Here is an 18,766-nt window from a genome sequence, read left to right on the forward strand (position 1 = left end):
AAATATGTTGCGATAAACTATATATTGTCATTTTAAGACCATTTTATCCCACTCACTATATATAATGCCAGAATGACTTATAATAGCATCACAATGCGTTCACTCCCCCAAGAACACACAATATTTTATTCTTAAGATTATTTCATTTAACTAGTTATTTTAACGACTTAATAATCAGAATGTGAAAACGCATATTCTAAATAAATAATAATACATGTTAACAAAAAAGTGCAAGATAAAAAACATAACAGAGGCTGCAATATCTGCTACCAGATCTATTTTCCACATGAAAATACACTACAGTAATTTATTGTAAATACTGCAGTGTTTTTTAACCATACTGACACTGACACCTCCAATAGAAATAGAGAGGCTGTGCAATCAGCTAAAATGTTGCTAAAATTGTTGCTAAAATTGCTAAAATATATATATTGCATCACCAAAAACGATTGAGGTCATGTCCATGTGTTGCATGATATGTCGATATATTGATTATGGTGACAGGCCTAATTTAAAAAGATCATTATTACTACAAAATTGGGTAGATACATTTTTCTTAGCCATGAAGTTGTAAATGAACCAAACATGGGTGTTTTTTCCTCAACTGTGTCTAGCAACTCCACATTCAGACATGTTGTTCTATAGTGTGGCCCACAGATGACAAAGCTCAGCAGGCCTGGCTAACTGCCAACATCAGACTGGCAGCAAATTACGTCACACAGGCCTCTGGGAGATGGCTGATTGCCTCCAAAGAGCCAAGACAAATTAGGCAGCTGTGTGCAAGAGCAGGGAGAGGGCCCTTTGTTGGGCTGAGCGCATGCTGGGGCCGGAGTCTCACATCTCGCTCTGTGACTCCCAATAGCTGCCGGGTAATGATCAGCTCAGGGAGAATGCTCGCAGTGAGCCACATATGAAAAGCTAATAGCCAACAGCCTTGAGCATGTTTATACCTTTGTGAATGAAGATCTCTATGTTATCAGATAACATATTACTGAGTTTATTTAAGCTATATAAAAGGTTGGAAACCATATCATCAGAGCAGGTCATCAATAGACACACAATACAGGTTTGTTTATGAACACAATGTTGAAGACAATGTAAACACCATTTTCAATAATGACTTTAATTTATTTCACTGACATCTACAAACCACAAAGAAGGATTATGTAATGCTGAAGACTGGAGTAATGATACTGAACATCCAGCTATAACTGATATGAATTCATTAGATTATAATTATATTGAGTATGAATTAATATTTTCTATAGCAGTGATTCTCACACTGGGGGTCGCAGAATAGTTTCAAGGGGCCACGAGAGTGATTTAAAAATTGTGTAATTTTCAGTGATTTTAATATATATTTTTCAGTATTACAAGTGAAAGCTAATATTTTCAGATTTTTAAAAAGAAATTACTGATGAATTCATAAAGTATTTAGGACACATTCAGGCAGAATGCATCTTTGCACTTGAAACGCAGCGCTCAGGAACAGTTTAAAACTGTTGCCATGTCAACTTGCCGCAGTAAACAAAGCCCGCAACACTTGCCCTACCTTCGCGCTCTTCTTATTGGCCCACTGCTCTAGAATTGAACGCGAATGGATTGGTTAATATCAGCTGTAAATCAATCAGTCAACGCCATCTGCCTTCAGATGACAGGAGCTACAATCGTGAAAATGTAACACGCTGAAAATGAGAATGAAACAACAAAGACAGATTTTGTCTTACAACACCTAAAGCTACAAATTATGGCACATCTGATTACTTATCATGTTGTGAATATTAATGCACTATCTACAATTTTTGAAGAGTGGATAAAAGACTTCCATTGGCTTCAAGTCTGCTATTAAACTAACTAAAGCATTCACTGTAAAGTCTGTGGGACGAAATTTTCAGGTACCTGTTTGCCACATCTACACATTTTAAGCACGAGAGGTTCTGTTTAATCTTTCATTTAATCGCCAGACGCTGTCAGCCGTGCAAGTGGCAGCTATATGTAAAATTTAACACCACATACACCATCGCAAAAGGGCTTGCACTGACTAAGATTAAACTAATATTGCAGCTCATGAAAAGACCGGTATTGCTATTAAAATGTCGTTTGCAAATAATAACGTATATGTCAAAAGCATCTGTGCAATATCAGACACCACCTGTGAGAACACAGCACAGTTAACGTATCGTTAACAGATTCATTCATGTTAAGCAGTGCGTGCAGGGCCGGTGAGCAGTCTGTGTATCTTTTGGTCACTCAATTATGTTATAAAAATGTATTTTCTTATGATACCGGGATTTCTTTAAGACATATTTTCCTCACGCATGCATATGTAATTTTTTGCTTGTTAAGTTTTGATTAGTGTTGATTTCAAATGCAATAAATCTGTTTATAAAATTTGTAGTAATGGTGCGACAAAATTTTGGCTGGTGCGCCTACATTTAGAAAGTACAAAAAAAAAAACACCAGTGCTACCAAGCAAAAATGTTAATTTCGAGCCCTGTAATGTATAGTAAATATAGTTAAAATATTGTGAACAGCTTAAAAAAAGTTATTTTTATTGTTTGGATATGCTTTGGTAGTGGGGGGTCGCGAGTTCTTGACGATCTTACATTGGGGGTTGCTGGCTTAAAAGTTTGAGAACCACTGTTCCATAGGATGCTTTACAATAATATATATGTGCATATACATTCGATTAGTCAGTTCCAAAGCCAAAACTGGAACAAATCTAACAAAAAAACTTAAGATCACAGTTAAAATATTAGTACATCCTGGCCTTGACATTAACTTATTTGATCACCAACCACTGTGGCTAGTAGTTTTTCAACATTACTAGCCACTCACAATTTTCACTAGCCACAATTTTGTTATTGGGAAAATATATTTTTTATGCATCAATTTTAAACACTTGTGCGCATCACATCACCTGTGCGTGCAACACTAAAGGATCGCCAGTGTCTCACCGTGCATGTGATCCTACTCTCATTCAGTATTCACCTGTTTTCTTTTGCTTATGCAAATACAGTTGTTTTTGTCAGTCATGCTGCTTCTCAATTCTCGAGGGCCATTGGGCCATCCTTTTTGTCAAGCCCAGCTTTTAAGAAAACTACATTTTAAAAATGATTTTCAACCAGCGAAAGTTGCTTGTGGGAGTGTCTGTCTAACCCGCCAGAGCTGAAATCTACCCGCATTTGGTAGGTTGACAGGTGTTATTGTCAAGCCCTGAGTACATCCAAATTAAAATTTGGGGTAAAAATATTAAATATGATTTTAATAAACAGGAAAAATCTAAAGAAAATTTAAAAAAAGAACATTTTGTTGACGTCATGCAGTTTGTAATGTTTTTGCAATAACTTGTTTGTATTTAAATTAATCTTTATTATCTTTCAATTATTATTTAATTATCTTTCAATTCCTTATGATGTAGGATACCAATATCCTATTTTAATGGATATGATGGTTTAATGAAACTTGTTTAAATGCACCAAAATATTTGCCTATATTCACTGAGAAATGGACACAAATATTCATTTTCAAAAACGGGTGTATGTACGTGTGTGTTTTTATATATATATATATATATATATATATATATATATATATATATATATATATATATATATATATATATATATATATATATATATATATATATATATCTGACAACAGTGAGAAAAGCATACTACAGTCATATAATTAGGAGACACTAAATAGCTATCAAGTACGTGGTACAAATAAGCACTACCATTTAGAGGGTCACTTTAGGACAAACACTGTTTGCTGCACACAAGTTTGTCTCCAGGATATTAAGCAAAAACACACACATACTAGAGCAATGAGTGTAATTTTTTAAATGGAATGATCAGTATTCAAACAGCCTGAAATTTCATCCAGATGAGGGTGCTTCAACCAGTGACGTCATGTTTCAGTGCTCCCTGCTGCCTGTAACAGGCCTACCGTTTATACACCATTACACACACACGCACACATATCCTTTGGCTCATGTATTGCTTTCCTCTCTCTAACAATGGCCAATACTGTCTGATCTATTTCACAGAAGCCAACAAACAAACAAAAAACAGCTGTGTTGTCACGAGAAATGCCCCATTTAGCTGAGCTCATTTAAACATTAAGCTACACATCAGATGATAGTATGTCACAGCATAAATTGCCCCAGCCTATCAGCTTACCTCTCTAGGCCCCTTTGCTTCCCTGATTGGCTGGCAGCCTCAGTCTTGTCGCTATGGTCGTGGACCTCCTCTGTCGAGGACTGTCGGGGTGGAGGGTCATACCCGGGCGTGACCCTGAATGGCTTCAAATCTCCCTGGCCCAACAGACTTCGGCCACCACAGTAACAGAAGGCACAGAGCTGTTCGCTGTGAGAAAACCAGAGGAATGTCTTTAGCCAATGAAATCATGAACCATTTTACAATTATAAACATGCAACACTAGCATGGCTAAACACTAAGGATTTTTTTCTATTAGCCCAGTAAAACGATTAAATAAATAATTAAAAACAAATGTTATTGTAAAGAAGATAATTAAACCATATGTTTACAAATAGGAATATAAATAGAGTCGATAGATAGCGTTATTAAATACAAGTTAATAAATAAGTTAATAAATAAACTTTTGCTAACTTTTACTGAGATGGAATGATAGTGATTGGATAGGTGTTGGCCCGATTGGGTACATGGACATAGGAAAAACTAAGACCTGTTTAAAATGATTTGAGACCTACAACAAAAAAATGTCAGTGAATGTAAGACTTTTTAAGGCCTACAATTTAAATTAGAAGGCCTAAAATTTAGACTGGCTAATGTGCACACAAGATGAGACAGAATTTTATATTTCCATTGTTTTCTTTAAAAACGCACTTGACGGATGTGCGTTGCTGTTATACACTCGCCTCTTTTTAGTGCGTGCCTTGCACATGATCACTGCATTTTTAGATGCCCTTTCAAGATAAAAACAATTTTAACATTTACAAGCAGCATCACTCATTTATGTCAGAGCAAAGAGAAAGCAGTGGACCAATCAGTACTCAGAGGTGGGGCAAGGACAAATTCAGGACAAATACACGTTCTGTTACAACCCCAGCAGAAATATATTTATAGTAAGCCACAACAATATGGTTCCAGAATTAGAAAAAAAAATCAATAAATAAATACACACAACTGCTTTATATTATGCTAACTTTCCTTTTGCAATGCCCCACAAATTGTTTCCAAAAGTGCACTTTCAAAGTTGTGAAAAAAGTTAGCATTCGTCTTTCACAAAATAAACAAACAAACAAACAAACAAACAAACAAACAAACAAACAAAAAAAACTAAATAAGTGTAATTGGAGATATTTAAATTAAAGAGAAAAAAAAGAGAAAAAAGAAAATTGAATTATTTAATAAAATATGCAATATAACTAATTTATGACCTCGGACCAGTTAAAAAAATTATTTAAGGAGGGATATTAGAAATATTAAACTAACATAATTTCTAAATTTGTATCATAACTTTTAAATTACAATAACTATAACTAATAAAACTATATCTTTACTGACAAAAACATATAATAAGTATATGGGAGTGTCATTCATTAATTCATTTTCTTTTCGGTTTAGTCCATTCATTAATCTGGGGTCGCCACAGCGCCAACTTATCCAGCATATGTTTTATGCTGCAGATGCCCTTCCAGCCGCAACCCATCACTGAGAAACATCCATACACACTCATTTACACACATACACTACTGACAATTAAGCCTACCCAATTCATCTATACCACATGTCTTTGGACTTGTGGGGGAAGCCGGACCACCCAGAGGAAACCAACACGCCAACACGGGGAGAACATGCACACTCCAGACAGAAATGCCAACTGACCCAGCCGAGGCTCAAACCAGCGACCTTCTTGCTGTGAGGCAAACATGCTACCCACTGTGCCAGCCCATGGGAGTGTTAGAAATAATTTATTTTGATGTTTACTGAAAATGGGAAAATATTCAACAATTATACTAGAACTCTACTATATACTCAATGAAATAAAAGACAACTTCAAAATTTATTTATTGACAACATATTTAAACGCTATACAAGTAAAAATTTAATTTAATATGAGAACACATCCTGCAATATAAACAAGTTTTTGGTACCTTTCAAATGAAATTGATCTGATTGATTACCACATATTTAAACCAACAAATTTAGATACAATTTGGTTTGATGGTTGATGGTTTGAGATTAATGGGCAAGTTATTATGTTGCATTATTGGTTATATCAAATTCCACATGCCAAATACATATTTAAATTGCAGCTTTGAAATGAAACAAATGTCATGATCAAATGTCAGATCATCATGACAGACAAAAACAGCCCAAATGCACAATGTAAAAACATCCATTTAAGCTGCAATTCGGTAGAGATTGATGGACAAATCATTGTTTGAAATGATGTGAATGTGAAATGTGAAACTTTATCTTGTAATGAGCACGTTATTTCCATATAAAAACCGTCACCGACCATATACAGCATTGCAATGAACCCTCAAAATTTGGATAGTGAGACTTTGGTGACATTACATCTTAAGAAGGTAAACAGTTAATACTGATTAGAACTCAGAGATATACATATACAGTTTTAGTCAGAATTATTAGCCCCCCCTGTTTATTTTTCCCCCAATTTCTGCTTAACAGAGAGAAGATTTTTTCAACATATTTCTAAACATAATAGTTTTCATAACTTATTTTTAATAACTGATTTATTTTATCTTTGCCATGATGACAGTACATAATATTTACTAGATATTTTTCAAGTCAATTCTATACAGCTTAAAGTGACATTTAAAGACTTAACTAGGTTAATTATGTAGGTTAACTAGGGGGGTTAGGGTAATTAGGCAAGTTATTGTATAACGATGGTTTGTTCTGTGGACTAACAAAAAATATATAGCTTAAAGGGGCTAATAATTTAGACCTTTTGTTTTTTTTTTTAATTAAAAACTGCTTTTATTCTAGCTGAAATAAAGAAAAGACTTTCTCTGGACGAAAAAATATCATCAGACATCCTGTGAAAATTTCCTGAATCTGTTAAACATAGTTTGGGAAATATTAAAAAAAAGAAAAAAAATTCAAAGGGGGCCATTAATTCTGACTTTAACTGTACATAAAATTCACCCTCATAATATCAATAACAGCCATTCTCAAAGTGGGGGTCGGGACACCCTTGGGGGAGGGGGGGGGGTCATGGGACAATGGACAGGTGGTCCCTTGGTGATTTCCAAAACTTAAATAGATTTTATTAAACTATTAGAATTACCATACTTTATCCATAACCCACAGAAGATAAAAAAATAGTAGTTAATATTTACATAATATGCAACAATATGCAAATAAAAAGACATCAGCCTTTAAATGTTTTTTTTTTTTTCATAGGATTGGTGTGTTTACGTTAGATTAACAACACAGCAATAATGTCAGCTGCGGCAGATTGATTTTATAGCACCATGTTAAACTTTCTGACACCTTTATGTCAATGAAATACATTTTAAAAAAATACAGGCGGTCACCAAAATTAAACCATGAATAGACTTGTGCTGAACACTTTGTGCCCACCAGTCTCTTTAGGTGAGGTTAATATTAAATTAAACAAATGAATAAATTACTATATAAATTATAGTCTATGGTTGTTAGATATGTCAATATGCTCGTGTTTATATAGGCCTATTGTTGTGTGTGCAACATTTGTATATTTATAACCACCTCTGAGGAATGTGGGGGTCGCGAGTCACTGGCATTTTTAGTTGGGGGTCGCGGACTGAAAATTTTGGAAACCCCTGCTATAACATTACATTCCAATCAGCCACCTTTCTGTCTGTTAACAACCTTGCATAGAATGAAGCCTACAGACATATGATTGGGGTGAGTTCACTGTTTGGGCAGTATAGTTTGTATGTTTATAACTTTGTGCATGTGTGGTGCAGAGTAAATTTGTAGTGTAACATCAACACAGAGGCACATTTAGTTAAGAGCATATATAAACAAGCACGGTGCATTGTACATACCTACAAATCTATAAACTTCACCACAAATAACACTACTGTTTACATGTAGTAACTTGAAATACAGCTGGGTGATTTGGCCTAAAATTTAAATCTCGATTAATTGAACATTTTAACTGAATTACGATTAATGAATGATTAATTCATTAATTTATTTTATGTTTTTGCCCCCATAGTTCACTGACAAGTTTTGTCCAGTAAATACGCTCATTTATTACAAATGAGAGATTTTTTTTTTTTATGTAGGATTACTGGATTACTTGTTTTTAAAATAATAGAAAGAAACACACACTGTCTACTATCTATGATTATTTATTGAACATCAACGCTGAACAACTGAAATAAAAACACACGGTAACACTTTATAATAACTACACACTATAAATAATTTATTAAGCATTAGCAAATAGTGAATTCATTATCTGTTAAGCATTAACTCTACATTAATAAACGTTAGTAAGCAGTTTATAACTGCAGCTACAAATGCTCTATTCTTGACTTACAAACATATTTATAATGTGCTTAATACTTGTACTTTCATACTTTGTTAATGATTTATTTTTCATTACTAAACTGAGTATCGCATTATTTACAAACCATTTGTATTTAAGAGTAGTTAAGGGTTTTTAGGATAATTCAGAATGAGTTAGTAAATGATTAATAAACTATTGAAATCAACATTATTATGTCTTATTATTCAGGCATATATTAAGGGTTACTATGTATGTTAATAAATGCTTTATTAACTCAACTTCATGCAGTTGTGTGAGCTAATCTAAAGTGAGGACTATTTATGCTTTATAAACCCCTTATAAATGACAAATAAAGACTCAGTTAAATTCTAAACAGGAAAAATGACATTATTCATTCATTTTCTTTTAAAGATACACAAATAAAACTGAACTTCAAATGAAAAATAAATCTTTGCAAACTTATCTAAAATAAAATAACTGTAGAGTTTAAACATTGCATCTTATTATATTGTTAAATTATTATATTGTTGTTGTTGTTTTATGCCGTATTTTGACACTCCTGTTATTCAGCAATGTTTAAACTTTACAGTTTACAATTTTATTTTTTAGAAAAGATTGCAAAGATTATTGTTCATTTGATTCTGAGCCTTTAATTGTCATTTATAAGGGATTTATAAAGCATAAATAGTCCTCACTTTAGATTAGGTCACAAAATTGCGTGAAGTTGAGTTAATAAAGCATTTATTAACATATTAGTTAACTATTAGTATATGCCTGAATAATAAGATATGTAAATGTTGATTTGAATAGTTTATTAATCCTTTACTAACTCATTCTGAATGATCCTAAAAACCCTCAACTACTCTTAAATACAAATGGTTTGTAAATAATGCAATACTTAATTTAGTAATGAAAAAATAAATCATTAACTAAGTATGAAAATACAATTATTAAGCAGATTATATAGGTGCTTATAAGTCAAGAACACAGCATTTGTAGCTGCAGTTATAAACTGCTTACTAACGTTTATTAATGTAGAGTTAATGCTTAACAAATAATGAATTCACTAGATGCTAATGCTTAGTAAATGATTCATAGTGTGTAGTTATTATAAAGTGTTACCAAACACACATTCCCCAAAATGTGGCTCTCTGCGCCGCCCACCGTCACGATACCAAACCAATCAATTACATGTAAGTAAATCTTTTTAAGAGGTGCACGCATGGGGCATAGATTTAGGGTGGATGGAGGGAACGCGTCCTCACCAATATCTGCCAATTATTAAAACGTCCCCACCAATAATTTAATTCACTTTTTCAAAAAATCATGCTGTTAATATTAAACTAGACATGCAGAAAGGGTTAAATCACGTTCACTGCTCAGGTCGCAATGCCCCCCCAAACACATATGATCATTGTGATTGGCTGTGCCTTTCCCTGCTGTCATGTGAGAGGCTGTAGCTGCTTAAGATACAAACAGCGAGCGCCATAATTGTGCAGGTGAATTTCCCGTGCAAGAATAAGGTGTGTGACACATGCAAGTGGGGACATAAGAAGCTTTTTTCAACGAAAAGTGTAAGTCACATAAACTAGACAGCTACATGTAAAAGTATATGATCCCGGCCAGTTCTCCTAATCTCTCAGAGTAGCAAGTCCAATTTGAAACAATTTGTCAGAAAAAAACTACAGCCTGTGCTCCATCCTTTATCAATACTGATTTATGATACATGTTTAATTTGCATTTTGGCTAAAATAAACGGAAGTCTTTATGAAACTCTCTTTATCAATTAATTAACCTTCTTTTAACATGCATTTAAACGGTTAGTTTTATATTACAGTTTTATAGATAATCAAAATGTATAATAAATATTAAAAGATACTTATATTTAAAATACTAATTTATTATCATCTATCATATATTTTTTTTTAGAAATTTGTTAAAATTTATTTTAAATTAAAAACTGGAGCCCACAGGCAAATAACAAACTGGCCAGAACATTCAACTTTCCTCAGTCAGAATTTGGCCGATTGAAAAAGAAAAATTCAAACATGATAATAATAATAATAATAATAATAATAATAATAATAATAATAATAATAATAATAATACAACTTTTGGTTTTTTAAACCACCCGAACCCCTCTTGGCTACGGGCCTGACTATTTAACAAGCCCATATTATGGGTTTTTGAAAATGCCCTTCCGTGTAGTGTGTAGCACAGCTCTAAGTGAAGTGAAATATCCAGCTAAGGCTTAATTCTGTAAGTGTACAGTGTTTAAAACTATTGATTCATCTATAAAGGAGTAGACTCATAGTGCTTCAAACGAGTCGTTTTGATAACGAGTCATTAGGTGTTTCGTGATGACGCGACTACGAAACACAAGTAGTTGCGCGCGCAAACCCGGGACATTTGAAACCTGTGGCCCTGCCCACTAACACAGAAAAAAAAACTACACACACACACACTCACACACACAGACACCGGTCAAATGAAGTCACGCTGTGCAGATGGATATTATTGACAGTCTACCCAAAGATGAAAGCACTTCCAGCATTATAGCCCAGCCTTGTGCAGTTCGAGTGCTTCTGGAAACTACATGCTTACAAAAAAGACTTCATCGGCCGTTTGATAAAGGAAGGATCAGTAAAGACTGTCAGAACCTGGATCTGTGCATCATGGATCAGTTTCTTCCCACATTTCACAAGTGTAAGTACGTGCGATTAAAATAGTTACCTCGTTTACTCTAGCTTGCAAATTATGTATTTAGTTGTGTTTTGTTGCTTGTACCCGCGTTTACTGTATCAAGTTAACTCTTTATATTCTCACGTGTAAAGCCACGTTGAAAACCCGACGCGTGCTGCTTCGTTTACGGATTGTCAGCTGTTCCTACACACATGCGACGATCAAGTTTCAAAATATTTCAGCTCAGGTTCGAGGTGAGGTGTCTAAATTGCACCCAGCAAGCTGAACTGGCACTCTAGGCGAATGGTGAGGGTAATGTGTGTGTGTTGTGCAGGGCCGGAGCAAGCTGAACTGCCGCTCTAGGCAAAGGACGATCAAGCCGCCCTCAACCTGAAAGTGAAAACGAAAGTGACCCGTTAGCAAAGTGAGGACAGGGGGGTGGTGTCGCAGATATAACTGAGGACGCGGGTGGTCTGTTCTGCCGCCCTAGGCGTGGAAATAACTGCTGGGGACGCAGGTGGCAAGGGAGCTGTCGCGGACGCCGCCCTCCCTATTCTGCCGCCCTAGGCGGCCGCCTAGGTTGCCTCTATGGACGCGCCGGCCCTGGTGTTGTGTCTTCTGAGGAGGAGGAGGGTAATGTGTGTGTGTTGTGCCCTCTGAGGAGGAGGGTAATGTGTGTGTGTGTGTGTGTGTGTGTGTCTGTGTGAAAAGAGCAGGTAGACTGTGATGGGCTAGGAGATCTCCTCGCCAGTTATTGAGTTTTTGCTCAATAAAATAGTTAGTCGTCGGTATTTTCAAGTCCATCGTCTGTATTTACATTCACCCACTGGCAGCCAAAATCCACGCCTTACACTATAAAGCATGTATGCACTGTGACTACTTTTATATTGTTGATTAGCTGCTGGGCATTTCACTCTGTCTCGCGCTGAAGGCTGTCAGTTTCGACCAATCGCAACAGGCTGTCATCGGTCCAATCAGCGCAGATTAGCTGAACGATTCATATGGGAGTCGTTTAATTAATTTTTATTAATCGTCCCGCCCCAACTTGAAAGATAAAAAGTAAGAAAAATGAAAAAAAAAAAAACATAATATTAATCTTTATAAACTTTTTGCAGGAAACAACACCCTAAAGTAATGTGTTTTGTACCGTGCTGCTGGTTCAGTGTGTTGGCGTACACATCCTTCCTGCACTGCCACAACCTTTCCACTTTTTGACACTACACTGTTTCATTCCTCATTGGGTGTGTTTGGCTATTTACAATAGCCCACATTGCTATTCTTTAGCTAAAAAACTAATTCATGCAAGTTAATCCACCTAAATTGTTTTGGTATTGATAATTTCCAATCAAAATCTGACCATTTGTTTCCATGTTTAGTGTGGTGGTGCTTTCTCTTTTGACATCACTATGAAAGCTGCAGTCACAATATTCTAACCAATGCCCCTATTACTGTTAGTTTACTAAACAGGAACGAAGTGCAAAAAGAAAGCCCTGCCCCTCCACAATTTTCTGTTTCAATTGGAACTTAAGTACATCAATATACTAAAATAAAATTCTCAGTAACTCTTGGTTCAAGCGAACTTTAAAGGCATGGTCTTTACTTTAGTTAATGTGTAATGTAGCTGTGTGAACATAAACAACATCTATGAATGTAATACGCTCAAAGTTCAATGCAAAAAGAGACATTGCCTTTTACAGAGTTAGCTTAGCAAACCCTACAGCGAACACTGGGAACTACAAAAAAATAAATCCAGGCTAGTGAGATCACAAGCACTTCAGATTAAGTGCATTAACAACATGCAGTGAAGGGGCATGGGCAAATGTGCTCTAATGTTATATCAGAGAAAGCTAAAATTCTGTCCAAACACTGCTATTTCACAGAGCTTGTTCTGTTTCTGTATTTGGGCATCCAAAGAACATGACACAAAGAGAGAAGTGCTTGCAATTTAATTTTAATTATGTTCCAAATAATTATAAAACTATATAGCTAGCATTTGACAAAGGACAGCTTCCAGAATCTCTCCTAGTTTAGTGCTGGATTTGGCTAAAAACTCCTCCAACCGACGAAGCTGTGGATTGTGAGCCACAACCTGTAAGTATTTTTATTTATTAAAGTTGATCAATTACATACACAGTTTCTAGCATTAATGGTACTGTATGTTGTAACGAGGATGTAAACAAGGATGTAAACAATGGGAAATGCTGTTTGGCACAGCTAACAATTCATATTTATCATCAAACCGCTGTAAAGACCCTCAATATTCACCAGCGCTGGAGTATCTCTCTATGCAAGATTACATGATTCGCATCTTATAAAAACAACCAAGCCTTAAAAATACACTGTGGACCACCCCTTTAAGTTTACTCTTTTTAACATATTTCATTTCAATACAATTTTATTACAATTCATGAAACCAAGGCGTTTTTATTATTAGATTAAACGCATCCATGATATAGCACAATTTTCTCTGAAATATTGGACACATTTTATTTTTTAAGGTACAATTCTCACCATTAAAAAACATTAGCTATGACTTTTGCCTCAATAAACTCCTAATTTGCTGGTTATTAGTAGTTATTAAGGTATTAGTTGGGTTTGGGTATCGGGTAGGATTAGGATTGTAGGAAATCATGAAAAATATTAACTTTGTATGTACAAATAAACAGCAAATATTTTAATAACAGGAAGGTAAAAAGCCACTAGTTATAGTTATGGTTTTTCTTATTATGCCATAAAATATTACTCATGCAGCTATACTTGAAAAAATATTAACACATAAGCAAATTGTCTTCTTTTTTTGCATTTCAGGCCATCTTTACCTTGTTGATTTTTGTGCTCCTGGAAACATTGTGAACTATATGAACTGAAGTGATGTATCACATCAGCCCTGCTCAGTGTAGTCTTCTTTACCCTGAATTCGCTTAGATTGAGCTGATCATATGCCCATCCCCCTTGTTAAGACGGAACAGTAGCCAACATTTTTCATTTTCAACATATTTATTGTTGACTTTCTATTTTGAGATCTAGTAAAGCTTGACTAAAGTCAATAAGGCTTAAAACATGAAGCCATTCACAAACATTCACACTGACATACACACAGACACACACGTCCACAAGCGTACACATCCCACGCCGGTGGTGACTCAGCCTGGAGACAGGATGCTGCTCTGACCTGCTTTTAGCTTCTCCAGAGGCTGATGATGTTTGTGCCGCCCCCGTCTTAGAGCTCGCAGGAAGAGGGGATGACGACTGCTCCTCTTCCTCGACCTCTGCTGAAACTGCCATGGCAGAGGCATCCTCCATCTCCTCCTGCTGCCCTTTAGCAACTGATGAAACACACAAAAGAGAAACACCCATATTAATTTGAGATACACCAATCAGTGAGTTCCCCCCTAATTCTGGCTCATGTCCTTCCAAACCCATAGGAAATTGGAGCTCATCTTCAGAACACAAATTAAGATATTCTTAAAACACTCTTTTCAACGTAATCAACATTATGCTACTGCATTAAAAGCCTTTTCAAACAAAACCCTGAGACTTCAACTCCTTAAAAATGAAACTGGAAAGAGATTTGATCACTTAATATGATAAACTATATGATTTATTTATTTTGGGCTTTAATTCAGACATTAACTCTGAGGGAAAACAAAGCAATTCAAAGACTGAATTAGTTCATACAACTACAACATAGATATATACACAAGATATCGCATAAGAACCCCGAGCATGCGTCAATACCGTTGCCACATTTGTACAGTGCTCCCAAGACAAAAGTCATTCAACCGCATTAAGGCTGATTTATACTTCTGTGTCAAGCGCACGCGTATGCTACGGCGCAGCCGTCGGCGTCGCTGATGCGCACCTCTCAAAACATGTCACTACACGTCGCAACGACGCATTGCGCAAGCTCTGTGATTGGTCAGCTTGGTAGCGCTGACGAGTATGGGCGGGACCGAGAGCCATGCGAGCCCGATGGAGCGATTGTTTACAAGTGTTGTGTCCCGTGAAGGAGCTCCGGATGGAAAAATTTGTTTTGTGTTTACCTCATGGTTAAAGTTGTTGCATGTCCGCCAGTCCCTGCATCATAATGAGTGAGTTTGAACCACTTGTACATTAAGGAAGCGTTCCGAAAAAAACAAAACACCAGTGAAGAAACTCGACACAGAGGAACATAAACACCCCACTGCCAACTAGTGTTTTGGAAGTGTTATTGTAGAGGAACAGAAACAGCGCGCAGAAGTATAAATGCACAGCTACGCGCGAAGCATGCGCCGTGGGTCATGCCGATCGCTTGACGCAGAAGTATAAACCAGGCTTTAGTCAAGACTAAAGCCAATATGAGAATGCTGGACTTTTGTGCTGCATACGGTTGTAGTAACGAGCAAACAAAGAAAATAAAGCATTTTAACCAAAAGCATTGACCAAAAGGCAAAGCTATAGCACTAACTTGCACTAAATTCTATATGCTAGAGATTGTTGAATAAAATCAGCAAACAATGTAAATGAAATATGACAACAAGATGCTGCAGTGCCAGAAACTTGTATTATTATCAGCTAAGTAAACGAACGTTAGTTTTGTAGTAACTTATAAGGGTGCCTGATAACATACATGTAACAGTGTACAAATGTGGCATACATGTACAGTGTACAAATGTGGCAACGGTATTGACGCATGCTCGGGGTTCTTATGCGATATCTTGTGTATATATCTATGTTGTAGTTGTATGAAGTAATTCAGTCTTTGAATTGCAATAATGACGGTTCACATGAGTCGTTCATAATGAAGATTTATTTACAAACGAATCGCTCCCTCCAATAGAACTAGAAATGAAATCGGGAGAGGGGGTATGTTTCAGCACACAAATTAGATCAAATTTAACAGGGAGAGATGATAATACATTTCCATGCACACAAACACACGGTCTTTGTCGGCAATGCCCGAGCGGTCACTTATCCATCAATGTAGAAAAGTGATGTAAAATTATAATTTTCTTAATTTAAAAAAAAAATGTGCATACTGATCAACAGTAAAACTCCTGATCATAGATATATGTACAATTTATATGTGTATATATATATCATCGCTCCGGATGGCCAATCTTCCACTGGACCATAGTCCCACAGCTCTCCACAAGGAGCGCTACCCTGTACTAAATGGCAGCTCTAATGAGACATTCCTTCCAATAAACAACAGTATATGCGACATCTAATGTAAATTTCTATGCAACTACAGTTTTTTTAAGTCTTTAAATATCATGGCTCTTGCTCAATTGTCAGATCTTGTAACTGTAAATAGGGCAGCCAAATGTTTGTGATCCTTATACAGCATTATTCTGTAAAGTCTGAAGCTGAGAGGTGTTTGCAGTGGCGGTTACGGAAAAGCCTTCCCTTATTTGTGAGATCTGCATCTTCATTCATTCATTAACCAGCATTCATTCATTAAATAGCATATGTTTTACGCAATTCACCTGTAGCGCATGTGTTTGGACAGTGAGGGAAACCAGAGCACCCAGAGGAAACCCATGCCAAAACAGGGAGAATATGCAAACTCCATACAGAAATGCCAATTGGCCCAGCCAAGACTCGAACCAGCGACCTTCTTGCTGTGAGGCGACAGTGCTAATCACTGAGCCACCCTGCCTCAGTACACTTTCTTTATAATTTGAGACACTGTGTTTCAAAAGGCTGAGTGATTGTATACTGTTTTCAAACAGCATTAGGCAGGGTTGTAAATGTGTCATGCTGCTTACGTGTATACACATGGGAATTCATCTGTTTCAACTCTGCTACTCATCCCTGCATTATTTTCATATTGCTAACTTGGTGTTGTGCTTTGAGTGTTGTTCTCCTGTCTGACCTATGTGAATTTGAGATAGGAATCAATCGCACATCAAAAAAGATGGGGATCTACAACACATCTTCTAATTGCGTAATTGCCACAGAATGAACTCCCCCAAAAAGTTAGCTTTGGTGTGTTGTTTCAAACTGTTTAATCAAAGTCAAAACTCTTAATTTTCATGGATCGTGTTTGAAATTATGTCAATTCAGTTTGATCTTCGATGTTGTTTTAAAGGTGCCCTATAAAAAAAATCTGTGTATACCTGGAAATAGTCGAATACTAAGAGATCAATATATGGAAATGGACATACCATGAGTGATAGACACCATTGTTTTCTTGCTCTCATGTAAATTATACCAGTGTAAAACTTAACATTTGCAAGTACTGTAGGTTAGGTTTTATGCCATCTGAACCTGACGAGCAGCTATGTCTTCAGGAGGAGATGACGAGCCAAAACACAACAAAGTGAAATGTTGCTTAGGGATCATTAATATGTACATCTCAGGCTGTGTTTGATGAGACACAACATTTCCTAGTGAGTCAACAATGATCATTTTCCTCTCTTAGTTATTTTTTTAAGTTTATATTTAACTTTCTATGTATATGGAACTTTAATTTTGAAAATGGGAGATGCAGATTGTTTACTATGCATTACAGGGCAACAACTGCATGAGACGTTGAAACAAAATTCAAGCTTTACAGATTATACATTTATTCAGCTCCACCCTGAAGAGGCATGAAGTATGTTAAATTGTATCTTTTGTTAATGTGTTTATTTTGAAACTTGATGCGTATATTTCAACAAACACATGTAGATTGAATCGTGTCAGTTCACTCAGATCAACTGTCATCTGTTCATGCATAGTTTGATATTTATTCCTGGCAGTGTTTTCTTTGACATACTAGCTTACAAATACAAAACAATACATCTCTTTTGTCAAATTGTAATGTTTAGATTCAATAGCCAAGATTTCATACAGCATTTAATATAAAACTATAAACATTAACATTGTAGTCAAATCTATATGCTCTGGAACAAACAACTAAAAAATTTTAAATTAAAATGAAACATGATGCCAACCAATGCCTTCAAATATATCCAAAACAAATGAGAATTTACATTTAACACTTATACTGTAAATTGCAGATAGCAGAACAAGTGTCTATCAGAAGGGTGCTCATGGCAGAGAATGAGAGTACTGAATGACCAATGACAATGGATAAGACTTCAGAACTTTCACCTCTTAGGCATGTTTCAAAAAGACCCTTTAACATGTTACAAAAGTTTGGATCCACAGTAACTTTATGTTCAAAGCTGTTTGAAAGGATCCTTTCAAAAACTTCTCTTCAGAGATCTGGGTCTATGTGTCCCAGACTATCGGGTTAATCCGCACAAGACTTCAGAACTTTTACTACCAAAGCATGCAATTTTCAGTATTTTTCAGCATTTGTTATTCTTTTCTAATCCTTATTCAACATTTTTGACTATTATTTACTGTTGTTGTAAAATTCAATGAATGGTGCCCCATTTTAAAAGGAACAAATCATCTGACACTCAAGTAAAGGGTATGCAATTTTTTTTTTTTTAATGTACGCAAGATGTTGAAATGAGATACAAATTATATATGTTAAACATTTGCCAATTCATGTCTACTGGTTCTCTCAAGTGTAAACTGTAACAATCATATAAAGTATGAATTTTTAAAGTATGAATTTACTTTTGAT

At 35.7% G+C, this 18,766-nt stretch overlaps 1 protein-coding gene across 7 annotated transcripts in view; it reads right to left on the reverse strand.

Moving 5' to 3' along the window:
- kmt2cb (lysine (K)-specific methyltransferase 2Cb) overlaps positions 1 to 18,766 on the reverse strand; it is a 184,590-nt gene that overhangs the window by 125,306 nt on the left and 40,518 nt on the right. For all 7 annotated transcript variants that reach the window (XM_056473635.1, XM_056473626.1, XM_056473643.1 and 4 more), the window contains exons 4-5: positions 14,375 to 14,528; positions 4,185 to 4,370 (exon numbers count right to left, since the gene is read on the reverse strand). In XM_056473635.1, coding sequence (XP_056329610.1) covers positions 4,185 to 4,370; positions 14,375 to 14,528 — 340 coding nt within the window. The remainder of the gene's footprint in view (positions 1 to 4,184; positions 4,371 to 14,374; positions 14,529 to 18,766) is intronic.

This window comes from Danio aesculapii, chromosome 2 (genome assembly GCF_903798145.1).
Source record: "Danio aesculapii chromosome 2, fDanAes4.1, whole genome shotgun sequence".
Taxonomy (NCBI): Eukaryota; Metazoa; Chordata; class Actinopteri; order Cypriniformes; family Danionidae; genus Danio; species Danio aesculapii.